This window comes from Herpailurus yagouaroundi, unplaced genomic scaffold (assembly GCF_014898765.1).
Source record: "Herpailurus yagouaroundi ecotype Mexico unplaced genomic scaffold, PumYag 163, whole genome shotgun sequence".
Taxonomy (NCBI): Eukaryota; Metazoa; Chordata; class Mammalia; order Carnivora; family Felidae; genus Herpailurus; species Herpailurus yagouaroundi.
The window spans coordinates 51,162,833-51,188,448 of NW_024412404.1; the positions used below are offsets into that span (position 1 = coordinate 51,162,833).

The 25,616-nt window shown below is 40.4% G+C and overlaps 2 protein-coding genes across 3 annotated transcripts in view; one reads left to right on the forward strand and one right to left on the reverse strand.

Annotated features, from left to right (window-relative positions):
* Positions 1-1,007: 1,007 nt before the first annotated feature.
* On the reverse strand, positions 1,008-24,929 carry DCLRE1A (DNA cross-link repair 1A). 2 transcript variants are annotated; one of them, XM_040486503.1, is made up of 10 exons: positions 24,750-24,929; positions 23,061-24,182; positions 19,143-20,828; positions 17,243-17,376; positions 15,385-15,503; positions 12,130-12,270; positions 9,938-10,083; positions 8,998-9,152; positions 3,285-3,426; positions 1,008-1,615 (listed from the first exon to the last, which is right to left on the reverse strand). In XM_040486503.1, the coding sequence occupies exons 2-10, from the start codon at positions 23,524-23,526 to the stop codon at positions 1,455-1,457; spliced, it is 3,150 nt and encodes a 1,049-aa protein (XP_040342437.1). In that variant the 5' UTR covers positions 23,527-24,182; positions 24,750-24,929; the 3' UTR covers positions 1,008-1,454. The 2 variants fall into 2 exon arrangements, with proteins under 2 accessions (XP_040342437.1, XP_040342438.1); XM_040486504.1 differs by lacking the exon at positions 24,750-24,929 and adding an exon at positions 24,520-24,585.
* Positions 24,930-25,125: 196 nt separating this feature from the next.
* The window catches only part of NHLRC2 (NHL repeat containing 2), a 60,739-nt gene continuing 60,248 nt past the window's right edge, over positions 25,126-25,616 (forward strand). The window contains exon 1 of the mRNA XM_040486505.1: positions 25,126-25,456. Within this exon, the coding sequence (XP_040342439.1) occupies positions 25,279-25,456 (178 nt within the window). The 5' untranslated portion in view covers positions 25,126-25,278. The remainder of the gene's footprint in view (positions 25,457-25,616) is intronic.

Consider the following 25,616-nt stretch of genomic DNA (forward strand, 5'->3'; position numbering starts at 1 on the left):
AGTTCATGGAGAACACTATCCTTCTGGTGACTGAAATCATTACTGGAAATAATTTTCCATGAAAACCTTTATTAGGAAATCCCCCGGGGCACCTGGGTGGCTCAGTTGGTTAAGCATCCCGACTTCAGCTCAGGTCATGATCTCATGGTTCGTGGGTTTGAGCCTCGCGTCGGGCTCTGTGCTGACAGCTGGGAGCCTGGAGCCTGCTTCAGTTTCTGTGTCCCTCTCTCTCTCTACCCCTCCCCCACATGTGTTCCGTCCCTCTCTCAAAAATAAATAAACGTTAAAAAAAATTGTTTTTAAATCTCCCAAATAATTTCACTGCTAGAGGTAATGCAAGAATACACATACACACAACATGCATGTGTTCATTATACTTACCGTTTTCTTATTTTTAAAACATTTTTAACCCAAAAACATTTTTTTTTTCAACGTTTATTTATTTTTGGGACAGAGAGAGACAGAGCATGAACAGGGGAGGGGCAGAGAGAGAGGGAGACACAGAATCGGAAACAGGCTCCAGGCTCTGAGCCATCAGCCCAGAGCCCGACGCGGGGCTCGAACTCCTGGACCGCGAGATCGTGACCTGGCTGAAGTCGGACGCTTAACCGACTGCGCCACCCAGGCGCCCCCCCAAAAACATTTTTACACTTGATCTTAGCCAAAAGGCCGAGAAGCGATCCAAAAACATTTTTAACATGAATTGGCCTGCCCCAAATTTTCATATTGGATCAACTACTTAGTCTGTGTTGGACAGATCAGGATTCATAAATAAATTTTAAAAAAACCCCAAAACGCTGCCATCTGAATTTCTAGTAATCTAATGTCTTTAGTAAATAGTTCGGATAAACATCTATTCATGCATTCTTTTCTCCATCCTTTATTGGGTGACTACCTAGGCTCTTTGAATCATCTTCTTTAGTCACATGGTGAATTATTTTCATTGAAATTTTACAAAATTGTACGAATATCACAGTTACAAATCCTAAAAACCAAAAGACACCATGGCAAATTTAAGATTAATTTTTTATTTAAGTATACATACCACATTAAAAGTTATCTCATAAAAATATGCTCCATATTAAATAATTTTAAAAATACAAAATGACAGGTATATAATGCTTTCGATCTCATTTATCCATTATCATCATGAATCCTTTGGTCCCTCAGGCTGCCTTAGTTGCCTCTCCTGAGGCTGGATGCAGCAGGATGTACCTGCGTCAGTGGGAGGAGCAAGAATCAAGGGTACTTGGGAGACCAGTCTCCATCATTACTGAGGATGCAGAGACACTCAGCACCATGAACGTGCTATTCAAATGTAAATGAGGAAACAATTTATCTGAGCAGCCTTCACGAAGCTTTTCATATAAAGTGTGTTGCGTATCACTTAAGATTTAACTAGTAATGAGCTCTACGGAAGTTACCTAACTAGTTCTGAGTCCTTTCAGGTAACATCAATATCCAGCTTCCAATTTCCACTCTTTAAAATATTTCTCCATTGTGCTCCTAGACTTCAAAGTGCCCACATTCACGGTAGGTATGATTTTCTGGGGCTTCAGCCACTGAACAAAACGTTTCATTTCTAGGTAGCTGCTGTGTTCACTATAAGGGATTCCTGCAACACCAAAGAAAAGGTATCGCCCATGAAAAATCAAATTACTAAAACAAAACCCCACACAAGCTCAAAATAAAAAGGTAAAGCAATCCACAGTATTTTTGTCAGAAACTCCTTGGTGCTTTATTACTGCTAAAAAAAAAATTGTTCATAACTTTTATGGAGAATAAAGATTAAAATGATACAGGAACTTTGAACATTAAAAAATTCTATTGCCTTTCTATGTAGACTTTTTTTCTTTTTTTTAAAGTGGGAAGGGGAAGAAAGGGTCAGTTTTTTTAATGTTTATTTATTTATTTTTGAGAGAGACAGAGAATGCGAGCAGGGGAGGAACAGAGAGAGGGAGACATAGAATCTGAAGCGGGCTCTAAGCTCTGAGCTGTCAGCACAGAGCCCCACGTGGGGCTCGAACTCACAAACCGTGAGATCGTGACCTGAACTGAAATCAGATGCTTAACCGACTGAGCCACCCAGGTGCCCCTCTATGTAGACTCTTAATATGTATCTCTCTAGATTCTTATTTTTAATTAGGTTTTCTTTTAAAATAATTCTTCTCCTTGTTTCCGATTCTGTCTCCCTCTCTCTCTGCCCCTCCCCCGTTCATGCTCTGTCTCTCTCTGTCCCAAAAATAAACGTTGAAAAAAAATTAAAACAAACAAACAAAAAAAACGGGGCGCCTGGGTGGCGCAGTCGGTTAAGCGTCCGACTTCAGCCAGGTCACGATCTCGCAGTCGGGTCCATGGGTTCGAGCCCCGCGTCGGGCTCTGGGCTGATGGCTCAGAGCCTGGAGCCTGTTTCCGATTCTGTGTCTCCCTCTCTCTCTGCCCCTCCCCCATTCATGCTCTGTCTCTCTCTGTCCCAAAAATAAATAAACGTTGAAAAAAAAAATTTTTTTTTTAAATAAAATAATTCTTCTCCTTAAACACTTCATTCAGCTACGTGTTTCAGGAAAATCCTGGAAAAAAATGAATAAAATTTGAAAAGTGTCAAGCAAGAAGTCTCTTGGTTCCTGGAGCAAGTAAGCAGATTCCAGCCACCCAAGCTTTTCACACATAAAAAATAAGCAACAAAATAAAAATAAAATCTTAAAAATCCTTTTATCTTTACTGAAGATGAAGAACCACAGAGAAAGGGAGGGAGAAAGGGTCCTGCCGTGAGTTAACTAGGGTCTTTCGGGGCTGAAATTAAGTCACTAGGCTAGAGACACAGCAAAAATGTTTCCATCACCCACTATTCCAATAAGCGATTTCTGAGGACAACGGTAACGCCCCTCCAAGAAATGAGAGAAATGAGTCAAATCTGTACCTCTCGCTGTCATGGCATCTAATCCAGTCTTCCTGCTGACAGCCTGACGATGGCACCTGAATGTCCAGGATACAACTGACTGCCCACCCCTCCTCCCAAGCAGTTCTACGGTTTCGTCCACACAGCACTGATCAGGCAAAGGGAACGATGTGTGTTAGCCAATGCCCATTTAGCTACTCCTGCCACACTCCTTTCTTTCAGTTTACGACGCACTAAAGACACAGCTGTAGAGAACGCAGAGGAATTCGAAACTCGAATGTTAAAGATTCCTTGGTGTCTGTTTTTCTCGGATCTTATTTTCACAGCTCTTTTTAAAAATGTAATAACAGACATTAAAAGTGAAAAAAAAATGTAATAGCTATACCGTATATTGAAATGTTTCCTTTGGTCTGGGGAATAATGTCTGCTATACCAGTTAACTTGTTAGAATGTGTCCATCCTGTAGGTCGAAAAGCCAAAATCTGATCATATTTTCCACCGCACTTCTTCAAATGACTCTGTAAAGCCTGTTAAATAAAAATAGGATACGTATTTAATGGTCCGTGAAGGTGGGTTATGCGGAAGAAAACAGAATGATCACGCTGGCATAATCTCAGCGAGTTGGTGCCTGGTGAACATTAATTTGCAATAACCTAGAGCCATACTTCCAAAAAAAAAAAAAGTCAAAATCACTGAAAAAAAAAAACCCTTTTCCCCTTATCTAAAGTTAAACAAGCTTAAGTACAGTCTGAAAATAAGATGAGGCACATTTAAACATAAGAATTATGTATTTAAAGATGGCATATCAGCTACCAAAAAAAAGAATGGAAAAAAAACAAAAAACAAACTCCAAGTCCTACTACTATGAGGATACTGAATACACAGCTAGGACGTTAGGGATAATAATAGTATGTAAGAGTATCCCTGTTAGAGATACTAATACTGACACGGGTAAACAGAGAGCCAAACATATCCACGTGCATATGTCCAACGGAGGACCGATGGACGGATAGAAAGTGGAAGCAATGCTGTCAATGTCTTCAGACTCAACACGCACACTTCAAAGACACGCACTGGCACTCTTCTTGGGGGCTCACTCCTTTTCACTCTTCAAACACGAACTAGAATACTTTCAACACTTTTCATGCTGCTACCATTGGAAGTACTGGGCTTCCCTAAGAAATCTTGAGCAGAATTTTCCAAACTAAAGTCATCATAAGTGCTGACATTTGATGAAATGTGACAATCAGTGACCCAGGTTCAATCTTTGAAAGATGAGAAAAATCCAAATAAAAAGAGTCACGGGACAAGAGATACCAAAAGTCTAATACTTTTGGTCGTAAGACAAAACCCACGGTGTCAAGGGCTTAGTGTAAATTTATAATAAAATTCTAGTTTTATGTAAAATAATAAAAAATCTAAACTGCACATGGTGTCATCTTGGATTTCTGAAGCTCTTTTCTTCCTTAATCATACATGCTCTGAACTATTTAGTATTATAAAAGATGCTGGTAGAAAGTTCTGAAGAAAACAAAGACCAATCCATTCATCCATCTACTTAGTCCTTCATCTAATAAACATCTGCTCCAGTATTAGGCCATGTCATGGGGTCAGAGTGCTGGGTAAGAGACACAGCCTTCACGTTCTGGAAACTTATAGCCCGGCAGGGAGATGGTCAATAAAACCCACTGTGTGGATCTTTTTTAGAAATGGAAACCATAGGCCCTGTCTTAACTTGTTCTACTTCTGATCATGTATTACACCATCAATAACTGGAAGCCTTACAGATTGATCTTTTCACAAAGGATTCATTTTAATTTTTTTTTAAAGAAACAGTTGTCTTTTCTTTTTTTTTAATTTATTATTTTGAGAGAAAGAGAGAGAAAACATGGACGGGGAAGGGCAGAGAGAGGGACACAGAATCCAAGGCAGGTTCTGCAAGCACAGAGCCCGATGCAGGGCTCGAACCCATGAGATCATGACTTGAGCTGAAACCAAGAGTTAGATGCTCAACTGAACCACCCAGGTGCCCCTTTAAATTTTTTGTTAATGTTTATTTACTTTCCAGAGAGAGAGAGAGAGAGAGAGAGAGAGAGAGAGAGAGACTAAGCACGAGTAGGGAAAGGGCAGAGAGAGAGGGAGACACAGAACCCAAAGCAGGCTCCAGGCTCTGATCTGTCAGCACAGAGCCCGACACAGGGCTCGAACCCACAAACCGTGAGATCATGACCTGAGCCAAAGTCAAACACTTAACTGACTGAGCCACCCAGGCGCCCCCACAAAGGACTCCTTTTTTAGAAGAAATTCCTAGAAATGAAATTGTTGAGTAAAAAGATTTACCCCACTTTCCACTACTATCCAAGTGGATAAGAGTGCTAATTTCTCTATATCATGGCATAGGAATATTACTTTCTTAAAAAGTATGCCAATTTGGTAGAAGACAAACATATCCCTGTTTTGTTTTTTACTTTTATGTTTGATCACTAGGTAGAGGCTAAACATTTGACTGTGTTTATCAGACATTTGTATTTCACTGCTGAATTAATAACAATCTTTTGACTTCTCACTTGTATCAATGATTTCTCATTAAATCCCTACCATTAAACAGTCATATTTCTTACCAATTACTGCCTCTCCACAAAAAAGTTTAGGTTATGGACAGATAGCTAAGTTTTCATTATAATCCCTGCCTCTGCAAACTTTTGGGGTTTTTGTCTTGCTTAGTCTAGATCTAGGTAAGCGTAGTACTATTTGCTTACGTACTAACTCTCTTCCCCCTGTGCTCACAAAGAAAAGGAAATAATACAAAACAAAAGCAATTATATGTACAATATCGTAAAGTGAGAGTCCAGCTCTCAATGTAAGTCATGAAACACATCCATTCCTATTTGCTCTGCAAAAACACTCAGTAGAATTAAGTGAGAATTTCCGCTTTTCACGAAACAAACCGAAGTTACCACAAAAACATCATCAACCCGTGCCACAAACAAAAACCAAGGACACTATCGTCCAAGCCAAACATACAGGAAAGACTGCCAACAGCCACTAGTCATTCATTAGCCGCAACTGAAGAACTACTACCATCTTAGGAATTTTATCAACAATGATCTGGGGCGCCTGGGTGGCTCAGTTGGTTCAGGATCCGACTCTTGATTTCGGCTCAGGTCACGGTCTCGGGATTTGTGTGTTCGAGCCCCGTGTCGGGCTCCATGCTGACGGTGTGGAGTCGACTTGGGATTCTCTCTCTCCCTCTTCCCTACTCACGCTCTCTCACTCTCGAAATAAAAATAAATAAACTTAAAAAAAAAAAAAAAAAGGAATGATCTAGTCACTATAAGTCTCTGATCCGTGACTTGTGTCTGTTTATTGGTAACTAGTTTGTGATAAAACTGCTTTCACTACATGCAACCGGAATTGGTTTTCAGTGTGTAATCATCTATAACGTTACTGTTGTAATATCTGATCACAGTCAATCAGGTAACTGGAGGTGGTAATTAACTGTGTACCACATATATAGACTTGGGATACTGAACTAGATAGCATGAATGGTTTTATAGGGTTTCTAGGGCTTTCAAGCCTGCCTAACAAACCCTGAAAATTGTATATTTACCTTTTCACAATCATTAGCTCTGATGCAACAGAACTATTTTTGGTTGGCAAAAAAGTTGGCTTTACTCCCTCTTTCTGTCCCTCCCCGGATCATACTGACTCTGTCTCTCAAAAATGAATAAGAGTTAAAACAATATTTTTAAAAATTAAAAAAACTGGCTTGAGGTACAAACTAAAATACAGCCCCATGGTAACCATCAGCTTCCACTCCACCTGTGTTTTGTAGATAAGTAATTTCCAAAAATGTCATCAATAACTTTCATGGAGGAAGGGGAGGGGCTACTGAAGGCAATACCAACAACAGATAACAAATACAGAAAAAGACAATGATTTGAGATATTCTTTTTTTTTCTTGTCTTCAAGACAGACAACTGCTAGCATTTATTTTCCCCAAAGTGCACAGTTCAGTGGTTGTTAGCATACTCATAAAGCTTCATGACCATCATCACTATCTATTTCTAGAACATTCTCATCACCCCAAAGAGAGACACTACCCATTAGCAGTCACTCCTCATCCCCTCTCTTTCAAGCCCCGGCAACCACTAATCTAGTTACTGTGTCTAAGGTTTACCTCCTGAGAACATTTCCCATAAATGGAATCACATAATATGTAGCCTTTTGTACCTGACTTCTTTCACGTGGCATCATGTTGTCAAGGCTCATTCACACTGTAGCGTGTACTATTAATTCATTCCTTTTTATAGCTGGATAACATTCCTACTTTATGGATATGGTACATTTTGTCTATCCATTCATCATTTGATGGATATTTGAGTTGTTTCCACTTCTTTGCTATTATGAATAACGTGGCTGTGAACATTTGTGTCGAAGTTTTTGTGTGGATCTATGTCTCCAATTCTCTTGGGCATACGCCTAAGATTAGCTGGTCATATAGTCACTCCATGTTTAACATTTTAAGAATTATCAAACTGTTTACCAAAGCAGCTGCACCATTAATCATCTCACGAGCAATAAATAGGGTTCCAGTTTCTCCATATTCTCACTAACAAATGACACCATCTGTCTCTTTATTATCACTATCCCAGTGAGTGTAAACTGGCAGCTCACTGTGGTTTTGATTTATGGTTTCCTGATGACTAACAATGTTGATCCTCTTTTTTCATGTTTTTTAGGCCATTTGTTTACCTTCTCATTCGTTTGGCCATTTATACCTTCTCATTCCCTCCTCAGCCCTCTACCACTTGGCCTCCTCCAATATCGCTTCAAAAAGTTCTTGTCACCCAACATGTTCTAATTGCCAAACTGCCGTTCTTTGCTTACGTGACCTCCGTGCAGCACAAGGTACCTTTAAAAACTCTTCCATGAAAAGTTCTACTCCCTCATTTCTACAAAACTCTAACTCTTCCACCCCTATTATCCTCCTAAATGGGTCATTTGTTCAAAGGGAACAAACTAAGTAGGAAATAAAACTTTAAGATAAAAATCATAAAAACATGCCATACTGTCCTCAAGATATCAATGTTCGTTTTATGAATAATCAACATCTCATTAACCTCCACAGAAATCAGATGACTCCCAAATTTAAAGTACTTTTCCAAAGATGGCTTTAGAGGGACAAAACTCTGACTTGATTGTCCCTGAAATTTTTTATGAATTATATACTCAGGAAAATAGACCACAAAAATTTTGCCTTTCTCTCATGAACAAAGGAATAGTTACGCCTGTTACAATTTCCTTATTCCAGGGGCTAGAACTAAAATAACTCATTTTCTTTTTTTTTTTAAGCTATTTCAAAAAGCTCCATAAATGTTATTTCATGAACATCTTAACAAAAGTGAAAATACATTTTGTGTGTGTGTGTACATTATGTTCTGATCTATTTTTAATACACAGTTCTGATGCATTCCATTGCTAGGTGTCCAAATATTAGTAAGTGGAATGAATCTTAGTATAGGAGTAAACCTGACAAATAAAGGTCCCAAATCAGAGTGAGCTCATATCTTCTGTCTCTTAACCTCTGCCTCAGAACTAACACTAGAACATCCTTTTTGAATGCACTCCCACTGTTGCACTTAATCCTCACAGCCCGTAAATTTCCAACATATATCAGTATTATAGGGGCTTACAATTAATACAGAATAGACCTTAACACAAGTAAGAACTCTTAGAATTCTCCATTCATTGCTCTACTCACTGGAAAGGAATGGAAGACAATCTTCAAAACATAAGGTGTGAATGATCAGATAGTTGCATACTTTCCTACTTTTGTTTCTTTTATGATAGTTCTCTAGTTCCCAGGACATGTGAATTACTCTATACAGCTGTTCACACACACACGTGCGCGCGCGCACACACACACACAAAATAAAAGCACTGTAAATTCCACTTAAAAGACCTTCTAGGGCAAAGTTTACTATGACTCCACTCTAATTCCTCCAAGTTAAACTCAAGTAAAATGGGATTCCAGTTTATAATCATTGCATTACCTTTTCTAGTTTATGCTAAAAAGACATCTCATGAATGCTTACCTTAAAGTTAATTTGCATCATTGGGAGAAGGTGAACCAGTGAATTGCACATATCTGTAGTGATGAGGGAATTAAGTTCTGGGATGTTGAGGCACTGTAAGGTTTTATATTTTTCTTGGGACATGCCCACTTTTGAACCTAAAACGTCAGCGATGGCTATAGGCAAAGGAAAAGGTTGAAAATAGTAAAATCACAGCTTATAAAAAAAAATTAAGTTACAACTTAATCAAAATTTAAAATAAGAATTCCCCCCCCAAAAAAATTCAAAACGTTTACACTTTTAATATTTCAAAAACACTGAGTACTTTTGTTGGTTAACTATATGAAGTAAGAACTGTGAGAAATCCAAAGAACTTATTTTTAAGACCTAGTATTTAAAAATCACAAAAGATGTATAGACAGGGGTAGAGGAAAAGAAGGAACCAAAGTTGGAGGAGTTAAAACTCTGGCTTTATCACTTCATATCTTAATGTTTGCCACGATGCGACCATAATCAGGGGGAAGTGCCAAGTATTTTGTAAAATAGTCTAATGCCATCTGGACAAGCTACAATTGCATATCCAGAAATCATTTATGTACAAAAATTAAAACTGTTCTCTAAAGTAATTAATTGATGGTTATCCTCAAAGAATGCAGAGACACAATTACGCATTAGTAAATTTTCCAAGTTCACTGAAATACTAACGTAGCACGGACATTTGCTCTAGAAACACTGTATAGACGCATAGGCAATGGCACACGCACTTACCAGGCATTTCCATTAAGTTAAGCCTTTCAAAGTTTAAAGGAACCCAACTCTATCAATTTTTCTTCAAAGGTAATATTGCACCATTTCAGGAAAGAAGTATCAAGTGCAAGCATCCAGACTGAAAGGGCTTTATGCAAAAGAGAATCTGATCTTTATAATATATTAATGTAAATTAGATACAGCCACCACCCACCTAGGAAGACTTTCTCTTTTCCAATAGAATAGGTGCCACAGACAACAAGAACACGTGGGTTTAGAGTTACTGCCTCAAAGGCAGTGTTGATGGCAAACTGGATAACCTCTTGCTGCGACGGGAAGGAGTATTCTGGGCTGCAGTATCTGTAATATGTTAAAAACGGTACTTATTAAATGAGCAACAAGAAAGCCAAAGCATTAGGCTGGACGTTGTTCTAGAAAACAAGCTTTAGCAAGCGTATGTACAGCAACAGTATGATGTATTAACACCACTCTGGTTATGGACTGCCTACGGTTAAAATATTTGTGACAGGCCAGGGGTAATTTCTGATGAAATTCTGCATCTTCAATGTATCTTTTTCATATTTCTTTTATCACCCTCATATAAAGAAACTGCCCCTTTTTCTTGAAGGACTGTTCTAGCCAGCCAGCTATTTTAGCTATGAATTACAAACCTCAGCAGCTTTTTTGTTTTAACCCCAATCACTGTCAAAGAAAATACTAGTGACAGGGATTATCTCTGAACTAAAGAATTCTGATTTCGTTTAAAAATTAAAATGATGTGGGGCGCCTGGGTGGCTCCGCCGGTTAAGCGTCCGACTTCAGCTCAGGTCATGATCTCGCGGTTTGTGAGTTCGAGCCCTGCGTCGGGCTCTGTGCTGACAGCTCGGAGCCTGGAGCTTGCTTCGGACTCTGTGTTTCTCCCTCTCTCTGCCCCTCCCATGCTCATGCTCTGTTTCTCTGTCTCGCAATAATAAATAAACATTAGAAAAAAAAAATATTTTTAAATAAATAAATAAATAAGTGATGAAATCAGATTTGAATGTACTGAAGTAGCTTTAAATCAAACAGTGAACATTCACATGGTTATCTGCTCTTCTGAGAAGGTACAGAAATATGTACAATATTACAGGAATACTACAGATCCAGTTGGGTCTACCTCAATACAATAACACCAAATATAAAATTAACCCTAAGACTACTAGCTACCTGTCTCCACTTGGGATGAAAACCATGAAAATGAAAATCTATCATTTTTTTTTACTTAAAAAATGTCACAAAGTAAAAATATCAAAGAAACATATTTTTCCCCATTTTCAAAATTGTTTTTGCTAGTCAGCCATAATAATAGAGAAGACACTTAGGTCTTTTCTCTGATAAAAAACCCACAAAGAAATTCAGAATTCTATGTTGAGCAAAACTAAGTAACAAAAAAAAGGTGTTTTGGGTTTTTTTTTTTTTTACTTATTATTTTCTTTATTTACCTAGTATTTAAAGTACATATTAAAAAATGGAAAAATTAGCTATAGTGTTAGAAAACTGGATGTGGAAAGGCCATTTTTTTATTAAAATATGCCATCCAAACTCACTTCTTTTTTTTTTTAATTTTTTTTTTCAACGTTTTTTATTTTATTTTTTGGGACAGAGAGAGACAGAGCATGAACGGGGGAGGGGCAGAGAGAGAGGGAGACACAGAATCAGAAACAGGCTCCAGGCTCCGAGCCATCAGCCCAGAGCCCGACGCGGGGCTCGAACTCACGGACCGCGAGATCGTGACCTGGCTGAAGTCGGACGCTTAACCGACTGTGCCACCCAGGCGCCCCTAAACTCACTTCTTAAAACAGGTTGAAATAGTTGAAATAATTAAATTCTAACAAAATGATGAGGTATTTTAATATATAATAAAAAATGGCTGGTGCCATTATGTTTATATAACATTTAGGAATTCAAAGTTGTCACTTAAAAATTACATTTGGAGAAACGAACAAAGAATTTTGAATATTCTGAAGCAGAATCGCATTTTGGCTTCTGCTTCTTCTCCACAATTACACTTAATAGTTACACAAGTACTTTGAAAAAATAACTTAAAAGAGTGTTTCCTAAAGTTTGCCCCCCCCCCCCGTTTTTCCTTCCTTGTTTCAGTAACAGGATTCTCACAGAAACCATATTTTCAAAAGGAAATTACAAAAAAGAAAAAACTGAGTCGTAGCTGGTTAGGACTATGTCCTCTCAAATTTGTTCTTAAGCAAGTATGTAGTTTTTCAAACAGCATTTCTCTAATAGTCTTAAGATGGTAATTGGTAATCAGCCATCATTTTGATTCCCTAAGCACCTGTGCACATTATTCATGATCTACGGGGCAAATATTGTCAGCGGGAAAAGGAAGCATACAAACAAAGCCTCTCTTACGTCGTATCTAAGTAAAGCGTGTGGACTTTCTGGCCTGCGAGAAGAGAACGTTCCATGGTGGGGTGTGCTCGGAAGTCTCCGGTGTGTAACAGGACTTTACCATTAGGAAGATAGAACAGGATCATGACAGCACCTGGACAGCTGGACACAAAGGAATATTCTTAACACGCGGCAAGGAAGCCAAAGGAAGAGAACTTATTCGGTTTTAGTAGGTGAAGACGCAGCACTGCATATAGAGGAAATGGAGCATTTTTACTTTAGAAAGTTTATTTACATCATAAAAAAAAAAAAAAAAAATCCAGGCTCAGGAAAGGATTAATTCAACAGGCCAGGTTTGTTCAAACTCCACACTTCCCCACCTAAAACGTGTCTTTAGGACTAGTCCTTGGCCGGCCCTTGAGACAGGAGTTCTGAGTCCTTGGAATCTTCCGCCCCGTAAGAGTGCTTTGTGCGCCTGACGCCTGGGGCCACGTGTTACTAGCTTGATGTGAGAGTTTATGCTAATGGTGTTTCCTATGGTGAATATCTGGTTTTGCTCTCTGGGCCTGGAGTCTGAGTAGCTGAGGCAAGTCACGTGGGTGCTGCACGTGCACATGACTGACATCCCCGCTGGACTCAAGGCTCCATGAGCTTCCCAGCTTGGTCAGGCTTTGCATGTGTGGTGACACATGGCTGCTGGGAGAACTAAGTGCATCCGTGCCACTCATTAGAAGGGTACCTGGAAACCCGGGCCTGGTTTCTCCTGGACTTTGCCCCCATTTGCCTTTTCCCTTTGCTGATTTTAATCTGAATCCTTTCGCTGTCACCATGAGTAGGACAACTTTTCTGAGTCCCCTGGGTCATCCTAGGGAACCACTGGGCCTCACGGTAGACTTGGGGACGCTCTACCATATTGGGGCTTGGAAATTACTGCCAAAACACAGGAAACTTTAATTTTGCATTTTAGGAAAAAATATGACATAATTACTTTTGTAATTAAAAATTACCCCTTAGCTTCCTGCCCCCAAACTTCAGATGAATGACTGAAGTGGGAAAGAAATAATACCAACGTTACCAATAATAATGATACCAAGACTGGGGAAGAAATACCAATATACACAACATCTTTCAGAAAATAGAGGAGGAGGGAATATTTCATGAGGCCAGCATTACCCTAATGTCAAAACCAGACAAAAGCATTATTAAAAACACCAAAAAACTACAGACCAACATCCATTATGAAAACCAGATACAGAAGTCTTTAACAAAATATCTGGCATATGAAATCCAGCAATATATATTTTTAAAAGGATAATCCATGAAGATTAAGTGGGGTTTATCCCAGCAATGCAAGGCTGGTTTAACATTCAGAAAACCCATCATGATTATTTACCCTGTTAACATTATAAAGGAGAAAAGTTATATGATATTCTCAGTAGGTGAAGGAACATGTGACAAAATTCAATATCCATTCATGATTACAAACTCTGTAGACCAGGAAGAGAGGGCATCTTCCTCAACCTAATAAAAGGCATTTATGAAAAACCCATTGCCAACATCAAGCTTAATGAGAAAGGCTGAAAGCTTTCTTCTTAGGGTCAGGACCAAGGCAGCATCTCTGCTCTCACCACTGAGAGGTTGAGCCAGGACCAAAACCAAGAGGGGAAAAAAAGCACTCTGAGTGGAAAGAAGTAAAACAAAATTGTCTATACTTACAGATGACATGATCATACACGTAGAAGATTTCTAAGAAATCTATAAAAAAACCTACTACAACTAATGTGCAAGTTTAGCAAGGTCTCAGGATATAAGGTCAATAAACAAAAATCAGTTGTCCATCAAGAGGTGAATAAAGATATTGTAGTGTGCCCATACAACTGATACTATTCAGCAGTAACAAGGAACAAACCACTGATATACACATCAGCTTGGATGAATCTCAAAAACATGGACAGAAGCTGGATGCAAAAGAGTAGATACTATGCGATTTCATTTAGCTGAATCCCTAGGATTCAGGAAATGAACCACAAACCTAATCCATGGTGATAGGAAACAGATCAATGGTTCCCTGGGCCAGAGTCAGCGCGGGATTGACTGGGAAGGAGCATCAGGAAACCTTTTGGGGTGGGGAAAATTTCCGATATAATTTTTACTGTGGTGGGAATTACATGGGTGTGTATTTTTGTCAAAATTCAGCAAACACTTAAAATGGGTCTATTTTATTTATGTAAATTATGCCTAAAAAAGTTGGCTTAAAAAATATCAGAACTTGAGTTGTCATAATTGGTGATTAAAAAAAGAAACAGAAGTTAGCAGACAGAAATTTAAAGGCAACCTGAAGACAGAGCATGGGTCTGGATTTCTGGAGACCTAGTCTTAATTTTAATTCTCTATACATCTGTGATCTCTAAGGTACACAAGGCTAAAATTGTATGAAAAGTAGGAAGAAGTGCAGTTGAGAATTACACTTTGGCAATATGATACTGACAGTGCTTTACATTTAAAAAGAAAAAAAAAAAGAGGGAAAAAGGGAAACCATTTTCAAGAAAAAAAAAATTCCAAGTCTTTAGTATTAAAAGCTTGAAGAATTTCTTAAAAGGAAACAAAAATCCTCTGGTATCTGAATGGAGTACAATCTGTTAACTTATATAAGTGATCTTAAAGAAAATGGCCAAAACTAAAAAAATAAAGAAAATGGCAGGGGCTCAGTCGGTTAGGTGTCTGACTTTGGCTCAGGTAGTGATCTCGTGGTTTGTGAGTTCGAGCCCCGCATTGGGCTCGGTACTGCCAGCTCGGAGCCTGGAGCCTGCTTCCGATTCTGTGTTTCCCTCTCTCTGCCCCTCCCATGCTCATGCTGTCTCTCTGTCTCTCAATAACAAATAAAATTATTATTTTTTAATTTAACAAGAAAAAAGAAAATGGCAAAAGGTTATGTCTTCAAAACAGCGACACGTTAAAATGTTTTTTTTTTTTTTAAATAAGAGGGATGTCGTATGTTAAACAGTAATTTAAACTGCATCAAAATGGGTTAGATAATATTTAAAGGATCCCATTATATTTAATCTCTGATTCTGTAATCGGGCACGTTATTTTTTTTTTTTCAAAAGGAGAAACACATGTGAGAGTTTTTAAAAATTTTTAAAAATTAGGAATTTTTAAAAATAGGAATTTTTTTAAATATAGGAATAATGGTTTCAGTAAGACAGTTCTTAAATAAACTTATTTTTGTTAATATTTTAAAAAATAGGCCAGCCTTAATATAACTTTAATACTTACTGGTTGGCATCAAGCAAAATGACTTTTACACCATTTACTATACATTCAGTGTCCATTGGTAGTGGATGGACATATTGCTTTTGCATGTGAAGTTTGCTCTTCAACAAATTGCCGGTTATCTGCAAAACAGAACGCACTTGTTGCTGATACAGAGAAACACTGAGTCTCCTATTTCAGATCTAGTTTAGAACCAAGCATCTTAGTCTACCTGTTCTCCCACTGATATTCATGGAAATCCTCTCGAATACCAGAAAAAAAAACCTCCTAAAATGACTGTCGCAATTCTGCTTAAACACTGTCGCTGGCTCTCCCTATCTATGTAAAGTCTCTCGTCTCCAGATGACAACCAAAACCCGTATGAGCCGGCCCCTGCTCATTTCTGCGGGTTTATCTTCTGTTATTCCCTATCTCATGGTTAGCCATTCTGAATTATCCGAAGTGCCTGGGATGGGTCGATTTCTAAGGTGTGTGTGCGCTTATACAAACTCTACTCTCTACCTAGAATGTCCTCTCCTCTCTCTTCCACCTGGTTCTGGAATCGGACAGACCTGTGTTCAAATTCTGGCTCTGCCATTATTAGCTCTATGACTTGGGGGCACGTTATTTAACCCCTTTCCCAGCCTCAGTTGCCTCATTAATAAAAAGAGGTTAGGGGTACACGGGTGGCTCAGTTGGTTGAGTGTCCGACTTTGGCTCAGGACATGACCTCACACTTCCTAAGTTTGAGCTCCATGTCGGGCTCACTGCTGTCAGCGCAGAGCCTGCTTCAGATCATCTGTCCCTCTCTCTCTCTGCCCCACCCCCACTCACGTTCTCTCTTTCTCTCTAAACTAAATTTTTAAAAAACTTAAAAAAAAAAAGAGGTGAATTCAAGAATTCAAGAATGCTTGAGGATTAAATCAAATTCTAGCCAAATCCCTTAGTAGTAGGCATTAAAATAGTCATTTCTTTTCTATCTTTTTTAGAGAGAGAGAGAAAGGGAATACACAAGGAGTAGAAGGAGAGAGAATCTTAAACAGTCTCCATGCCCTGCGCGAAGCCTGACACCAGGCTCGATCTCACAACCCTGAGATCATGATTTGAACTGAAATCAGGAGTCCGATGCTTAGCCGACTGAGCCACCCAGGCACCCTTAAAATAGTCACCTTTTAATAATTAATTCAAGGTATCTCTTTCACCAGGAAACTTTCTCTGACCTTGGCCTAGGACAGTGTAAAGCACTTTCTCCTACTTGCTGGCATTCTGCTCAGTTTTCTAGCACAATACCAACCCCATCACCATGTACTTGGAAAAGTATCGCCTGAAGGCTGTGAGTGCCTTGAAGTTAGGTATTTTGCCGTGAATGTCTTTTAAGGTACTCAATAGATGTTTACTGGATGAAACTTAGGTGTTTTAGTGCACCATGAAGTGCATGAAGTAGTTTACTGTTTCCATATAAGAAAGCATTAAACAAAAATCGTAGGGGCGCCTGGGTGGCTCAGTCGGTTGAGCGTCCGACTTCAGCTCGGGTCATGATCTCACAGTCTGTGAGTTCGAGCCCCGCGTCGGGCTCCGTGCTGACAGCTCAGAGCCTGGAGCCTGCTTCGGATTCTGTGTCTCCCTCTCTCTCTGCCCCTCCCCGACTCATGCTCTGTCTCTGTCTCAGAAACAAACAAACGTAAAAAAAAATTTTTTTTAAATCTTATTGTAACTATTGACAATAGCTCATTTAATTTTAGAATCTTAATGTGGAATCTATTTTCTCATAGCTTTTCTAGTAGGATGACAGATCTTACAACGTTAGTTACTCTTTTTCAACCACAGTGCTTAGAAATTCTCTGCATTCCATACATTTAGAGTTTAGAATACTGAAACTTACCTCACTACAATAAACTGGAAATGTGAAGTTTTTAGACAATCCAGCGTAATGATCAGAATGAAAATGTGTGAGAAAATAGGCTGTGCAACCTTCCACCAGTCCGTACTGGAAGGCATCAACTGTAAAGCCAGTCCCTGTCACGGAAAGAGCACACAGCTGCTTGAGTGATAGCTAAAACGGGGTGGAAGATGCTCAGTTCGAATGTAAACAGATCCTACCATCTATACATCTCGATTCCAACTGAGCTTTACACCCTAAAACCTTATTCCACATAAATTCAGCAAAATCGGATACTAGAAATGAAAAGAGGTCTTGTGAGTTTCTAGTAAATATCCCACTATTGGCTTTGCTTTTTCAATGAATAACTGTACCAAAAGAAATTAAAATGCTAAGCTACAAACCAATTATTTCTTTGTTTTCCTGACTTAAATCCTTCACTTCTACAAAACAGCAAAAGGAAAATGCTATATTTCTTCTTATTTTATTCTATTTTGGCAGTGCACACTGGGGGCAGACATGGTTGAAGGCCCAAGTAATCTTACAAATTACAGCGGCTGAGGGTCTCCGAAGGGTCACAGTACAATAACAGATGAACAGCATATGCAGTATTCGCACTTCACGGTGTGGGATGGGAGGAAGTAAGCAAATAAATTCTGGGGTGCCTGCTGGCTCCGTCAGCAGAGCACGCAACTCTTGATCTCGAGGTTGTGAGTTCGAGGCCCACAATGGGTGTAGAGATTACTTAAAAATAAAATCTTTTTTAAAAAATGCCCAAAAAAGGCTACCTAGAGGAGTTATAAGAAAAAAAAAAATGGTTGAGGTGTTCTGAAAAATGTTCATGAAAGAAATAGCCAAGGGTGTGGATTGTGAGGAGACAGTAAACAGGCATACTTCACAATCCCACTGAGGCTTATCCACACACAGCATACCAGTCTCTGGCTCACTTAAAATACAGAAAACTCATCACAGGAATCATTAACAACAAAACTGGAGCTCTGATGTACATAAATGCTATTCCCTACATAAACATTTTGGATTCTAGATCGGGAATATCAAAGCACTTTAAAAAGTCTTTCTGAAACCGGGTATATTTTGGCAGCTTTATATTCTCTTCAGAAGAAGAGTTACTGGTTTCTTCAATAATCAAATTCATTTTACTATGCATTTTTGTAATTCACTTATGAAGGCACTGGGAATTATAAAATATGAAAAGGCTGAGAAACTAAGTTATGATGTGCATTAAAACTATTTGACATTTATTATGACCTATGCAATTTGTTAGTTTTCCTTCTTTGAAGCTATTTAGCACTCAGTATTTCTCTTAAGGGCATAGGGACTGTTTTTACTATAACTACTTACAGAGGGCCTTTCCTCCTTCCATATTAAGCTGACCTTTACTCAACTGTGTCAAATCTGTAATATCTACCTACTAGTATAGGATCTTGTACACAGAACATATTTAATAAAAGTTTGCTGCATTGAATAGGGCAAAAACATTCCAATAGGCCAAAAAAAAATCGGTTACAGGTCAATGAACTATAAAAAACAAAGGAAATACATAAAAAAATTGTTTTTTTATAATTTTTTTTTCTTTCAACGTTTATTTATTTTTGGGACAGAGAGAGACAGAGCATGAATGGGGGAGGGGCAGAGAGAGAGGGAGACACAGAATCGGAAACAGGCTCCAGGCTCCGAGCCATCAGCCCAGAGCCTGACGCGGGGCTCGAACTCACGGACCGCGAGATCGTGACCTGGCTGAAGTCGGAAGCTTAACCGACTGCGCCACCCAGGCGCCCCTAAAAATTGTTTTATACAAACACAGACACATAACATGGGGAATGAACATGAAATTTTAAGTTGATTCTTTGTAGGTATATTAAACATGGGCATTTCAACTTACCAGGTATTTTCTTATAGAATGGGCATGTCTTTTTTCTTAATTGTCCTGCATTAGATGACTCTGGGATTTTTGTGTTCCCTCTCTGCAGCCTGCCACAAGCTGATTTTACGAAGACTTTGTCTTTCCTTAAACTGAGGGTTTCGGATTCTGTCCTATCAATAAGGCGATGTGACCTCTTCTGATGTGCTCCTGCCTGTAGCGAATCTGACTTTTTCAGTCGCTTTCTTTGATGCTGTGACCTCTCACTGGAAAATTCCACGGAGGGCTGAGTCTCACTTAAATTCTTTGCATCAAATTCTAAATCACTTAGTGATTTTTCGGCTTTCCTCTTGCGCTGCCGGGACCTCTTTTCCTTAGGACTTACAGCTGGATTGAAGTTCAGCCCTTCTACTGCACTTCCCTCCAGCAATTTCTCTTCTTTTCTTTTGGGTGGCAGACCAAAATAAACACCTATATCCGTTTGTTTCATTACCTTGGAAGAAGACTGTGTCGCAGGACAGCTTGGACCAGATGGCGATATTTTCAGAGACTCGGCTGCGGTAGATGCACTAGATTTCCCTGTATTTGGAATTGTAACTTTACTGCCTTGTACACCACCTAATGCCTTTCCGCAGACACATGTGGAGTTAGTACTGTTCTTAGCACTGAAGTTCCTATTTGATGCTTTCCTAATTTTACTCTGGGTTGGATGGAAAGAAAGATCCCCTTCTCCCTGGCTTCCAAAAGCTTTCGGCATTTCACGATTAAGTGATGGAAGGGAAACCTGATTGCCAACAGCTGATTCTTCAAGTACCTGTTTCTGTTTATTTGCCCGACATTGTGGCTTGCCAGGTTTTGCTGTGACAGCTTGGTAACTAGAAGGAAGCCCCTCTGCGAATGCCGATGGCAACGGCACGAAATCATCACCGGTATGCGCCCCATCATCACGTGAAGTGATGCTCTTATTCTGGAAAAGAGGCCGAGACGAACCGGTTAGCGTGCTGTATTTATTCAATACTTCATCGTGTTGATCCTGAGTTAAGAAGCCGTGCACGTGGGGGCCGCGCTCCTGCTGGTCCCTCAGGGAGGAGCCACGGAGTTGGTGAAACAAAGAAGAGCTGGTGTCATCTTCTCCCAGGCTGCCATCTTTAGAGCTTTCTGTAAACAGCAGTTCCTGCTGTGAATCACCTAGCTTTTCATCTATCTCGTCAGTCTCTTCATCACTTTGAAGTGGAGAGTAAGAGATTTCGTAGCTGCGAAAGCCATTTTCTGGCAGTGGCGAGAGTGCGCGTTCTGAGTTGTTTTGGCTGTCTAATTCTTCAGCGAGAGGCAAACCAACTCCTACTGGTTTGTCATTATTAACACATCCTGCAAGTCGTGGGGTGGATTGGGATGTTTGGAGATTTGTCAAAGAACATATCTTGGTATTGGTTTGAGCAGGAGACTGAGATTTCTTTAGACACGGTGTCACTGATGAGGGCGTAGTTGAAACGGTTTTGAAGTTTTCCGTCTGTTTCTGATGCAGAGACCATCTTTCCTCAAGGCTACAGAGGAAGCCTGAATTAGTCTCACCGAAACGACCCCCTGGCCCATGTGGTGAGCTGCCGAGAGGCTGGTTGCTGGCTCTGCTCTGAGCCAGCAGGAGGTGAGTGTATCTCTTGAAATGAGAAGGAATTGTTGAGGTACACACAAGACCATCAGGACACTCTGAAAATTTTAACAAAGAAAAAAAGTAATAGAGGATCAAAACACAGACAGAGTCAACACGTAAGTGAAAAGTCATCAGTCCTACTTTGAAGCCTTAGGACCATGGCTATCTTTATACAATCAAAAGACCCAGCGTAAAATAACAATAATCCAGTATGGTTTTGCAAGGTGCTCGTTATGAGTTTTAAATCAAATACTTCTTAAAGTTTCTTTGCAGATGATCTTTTTCCAAAACAATTTTTAATACTAATACCTTCCCCCCTTCCCCAAGTACCTCTCATAAATACGAACTCCTTCAAAATGCAGTTCATGCTTACATGAAGTATTTACAGGTGCTCACTAGTCCAGATTTGCTCAGGCAATAAAGAGTGAAAAAGACTCGTGTGTCTGTCAGAGAACTAAAGTTCTACCCCAATTTTTATCTTATCAAGCAGTATGGATTTGTGACGATTAAAGTACCCAATTAGGGTCCATTTTTTTTAATATTCACACTGCATAGGATAACAGTAATAGTCTAATTAGTAATAGCTGTTCATACACTGAATATTTTAGATTCTAAGATTTGAAATTCAATTTGATAAACTGGTTAATAATAAGGCTTTAATAATCTGCAAACTACTCCCCATCACACTATTATAATTGAGAACCATTCCGTAAACCATCTTGGCAAATCCCCTTGTACGTTAATTTCCAGCTTTATAAAAAAAATAAAAATGAAAAAAATGACCCCTCTTCCTCTCCAAAAAGATGTTACATTAAACTAGAAGACCTCACTGCTTAATTTAAAACCACCTCATCAAAGTATTTGTAATGGAACCGAATTCAATTCAAGAAGAGTCTGTCTGAGATTCTATTCCTAAGGTTAGGCAATGAAAAAACTACAGAAAAACCTCTTTCAGGTGGTTTCATCCTAAGACATTTCACCCTGAGGCGCTCCCCACGGGAGTCCAACTTCCACTTCTGATTTCCGAGCCACTTAAGAGCAAAAATACTAGCATTTGATGAGGCTTTCATTTTATAAAAACTAACGCCAATTTTTTTAAAGTTCTTTTGCATCTTCGTGCAGTGCTTTAAAATAACTAGAGGTTAATAATAAAAATGTCTTCTGAATCATACATAACATATAAGCCATACTGAGTAGTATTTTTATTTTGCTGAATTTTAATTCTTTGAGATTTAGAAATCTATATATGGTATATATGATATCTCTGAAATACACAAATCATAACAACCCATTCTTCATATACTCCAAGTAGGACTTCCTACGTTAAACATGACATTATAGATTTTAAAAGATAATAAAAGCATAGCATTACTTCATTTATCACTTGGCACATTTTAAATTAGAATCTTAAAACCCCAAGATTCCTTCCCAGTTCTTCTTTCTGTACAATACCACGACAGATCCAACACAATCACATTTAGAAGACTTGACTATAGGGGCACCTGGGTGGCTCAGTCAGATGAGCATCCCAACTCTTGATTTTGGCTCAGGTCATGCTCTCATGGCCCGTGAGTTCAAGCCCCATGTGGGCTCTGCACTGACAGCCTGCTTGGGATTCTCTCCCTCTCCCTTTCTCTCTGCCTCTCCTCTGCTTGTGTGTGCGCTCTCTCAAAATAAATATATTGAAAGAAAAAAAAAAAAGACTTGACTATATGCATAATTCTTTAAATTTCTGTTTCACAAAAGAGAACAAAATGGGCAGTTTAACATTCAAGAGTGCTGCTCTATAGGTGTGCCTGGGCATGCAACTCTGATCTTGGGGTCGTGAATTCAAGCCCCACCGTGGGGCATAGAGATTACTTAAAATAAGTAAAACTCTAAAAAGAATGCTCATCTATAAAAGGTCAGTACCACCTACCTTTCGGGGTCATTGTGAGAGTCAAGTAAGTAAACAGAATTAAAGTACCTAGCACAGTATGTGCTCAATTAACACTGACCAAAAAAAATAACGGAGATGTTTAGGAACCCTCATCAAATAATAAAATGCATTTCGACCGTTTTCAAGTTTGCAACATTCTCTACAAACATACCATTGACTGTTATCCTTTTACCCTTAAGAAGGGTTTCTTTGTTTGCTTCTAGGGTTAAGTCATTTATACTTTGATACTTCAGCGCCTCCCCTCCCTTTCAGTTTCCTGCTTGCCTTGCTTGTTCCACTGGACTGATTCCTCTGCCTAATGCAGATCTTTTAGGCTATTTAAAAACTGCTACCTTTTTTGCAGTCTTACCTGTTTCAGAGACCGGTGGCGAATCCAAACACTCGAAAACATGCCATCGAGGTGTCTGACCTAGCAATGAGGAAAAAGGCATCTGGCAGTTTGGACAGTATCCATCATAAACTGGACGTATCTTTGGAGATACGTGTTTGTTTTTGCGAGTCCTACAGCGCTTTCCTGGAGTGGCCTCCTGATCTTGGGACTGCTGAATACCATCCTCACAACTAGAATTCTGACTAGAAGCTACAGAAGTCTGACTCTCTGTTTCTCCAAGGCAAATTTCGGGGTCCTTTGTCTTTTCTTTAGCTTCTACCGTTCTTTTTTTATTTCTGTTTCGTTTTGACGGGTATTTTCCATCTGTTGCTTTTTCAACAGATTTTGGAGTATTCTCAGAGCAATTATTTGTATGTACCGGCTTTGGTTTTCTTTTAGATTTGTATTCCCAGATGTCTTCTTCCAAAAAAGCATCCTCTAACATGGCAAAATGATTTTTAGGAAAATTGAGAATCTATTGGTTACAAAATTTTTAAATGGAAAGATTTTGCTGCCAAAAAAACCAAAAAACAAAAACCCAAACCCACTAACTCGATGGGAATCTAAAGCTTTGGTAATGGATGTATTGGCAAACGACAAACCTTATACCTGAGAACACATGCTATTCCATTTATACCACAATAAAATTAAGAGAACCTACCACAGGGGTAGCGTTTGAGAAGTTTACCATTGTGGCTTCTATTTCATTCAAGTGACTTGGCGTTTCCAAGAACTTGATTCATAAAAATAAGAATCAGTAATACTTTGAAAATTAAACACTAATGGGAAGTATACGTTCAACAGCTTAATCTCAGGGTGAGCTTTGTAAAATTGTTATAAAACTCCTGTCTGTTCCTTTTCAACTGGACAATTGTCCAAATAATTCACAAATGGAACACAGTCCCTGGGCAACAGGCTTAGCAGGTTTTCCAAACATTAAATGGCTACCTCGGCTTGCGAGTACCACCCTAATCACATCATCATCAAAGAGGTGTGTGATTCAGGGGGTAAAAATTGCCCTTATCTGTGACTCTTGGATATTCAGCCACATCAGCTTCCTGGGTCAGTCCAGTATCTTCCTCCAGCTGCAACGGACACACACTGCACAGTGAACAAACAAAATTCAAATATGTGAAATTGTGCTTGCACTGAGGCCACCCACACTCCGAACTCCAGACCGCAGAAGTGGTCTGCCCTAGGGGTGGCCAGCTTTCTCGCCCTCCACCAGCCTCAAAACCCACGTTCATCGGCCTGATGCCTCCCACCTGCTCTACCTTCTCTTTGAACTTAGGAGGCTGCAAGGCCAGTGAGTGGGGCCTATCACCTCCCAGGCAGGGAGAGGGTGAGCTGCTAGCACAGCCGGCTCTATAAAAGCCATCAGAGCCCTCCACTTCTGAAGTCGGAAGCTCGGCCCACCCGGATCCTCGCGGCAGCCCACCTGCCACCCGCACACCCTCGGGAGCAGCTCCAGCTGCGTCCGCTCCGCTAGGCGCCCCCCTCCCGCCCCTCGCTCCGCTCCGCTGACAATCTGTTCACGCTCGCACTTTCAGCACAGCAGGGCGACAAAATACTGTATTTGTGTATAAGCCAAAGCCATTGCCAGTCACTCCCAACTTTAAGAAAATCTCTCCCGTGAGGACATCCTTCCCCCCCCCCCCACCCCGTTACCTCTCGTGTCTTGGCGGGAACAGCGTCCCCTTGCCACTGCTGTGTCGAATCGGCTGACCCCGGTCTAAGGGCGGGACTTCTAAAAAGTTTGTGTCCTTTTAAGTCCTACGGATTTCTTTTATCTTATTTTTGTTCTAACCCCCTCTCATTTCCAAAATGAAGTGTGTGTGTGCGTGGCGGGGGGAGGGAATGGTTCTCTTAGAGCTCCTGGAACGCTGACCCACAGGCTTTCTCCATGCTGAATCTGGCGCTCCCAATGTCCAGGCTCAGCTGTGCCGAGAGGCTCTGGAAGGGGCGGGGTGGCTTGGGCCGGTGGCTAAATTACGGGCCCGGGAATTGCAACACTTTGTACCTTAGCATCGGAATGCATGATTACAAAAGAAACGGTGTCGTTTGCGTGGAGTGGGGGCTGGGGGAGCGTGAAGCGAATGTGCCGTTTTGAAACCAAAGGACCGTAAGCGCTTCCTCTCTCCCTGCACGAGACCCTCCCGCGGGCCCGGCTGCCGCCTCTGGACTGTCCGGAGAGAACATGGCGGCCCCCGGCGCCCGGGGCTCCAGCCTCGCGGGCCTGCTCCCGGCTCAGACATCTCTGGAGTACGCCCTGCTCGACGCCGTCACCCAGGAGGAGAAGGACAGCTTGGTCTACCAGTATCTGCAGAAGGTGGACGGCTGGGAGCAGGACTTGTCAGTGCCCGAGTTTCCGGAAGGTGAGGGGCAGGCTTCGGGGTGGGGACCCCTCCCGGAACCTCCCCTTCCTCGGGGACTGCGCCCTCCCCTGCAGCGGGGGGCGAGGCAGGGTAGTGCGGCCGCGCGGGGGCGGTTCGCCCGCTGTGCCGCTTCCCCCGGGCCGGAAGCGGCGGCAGAGGG

Excerpts from the sequence above, each read along its gene's own strand:
- DCLRE1A (XM_040486503.1), bottom strand. The coding sequence starts at position 23,526 with ATGTTAGAGGATGCTTTTTTGGAAGAAGACATCTGGGAATACAAATCT. Across the intron at positions 17,377-19,142 it reads ATTCTATAAGAAAATACCTG|GGACTGGCTTTACAGTTGAT; the intron begins GTAAGTTGAAAT and ends TTTCCGTGACAG. Across the intron at positions 3,427-8,997 it reads TGATGCAAATTAACTTTAAG|GCTTTACAGAGTCATTTGAA; the intron begins GTAAGCATTCAT and ends TTTATTTAACAG.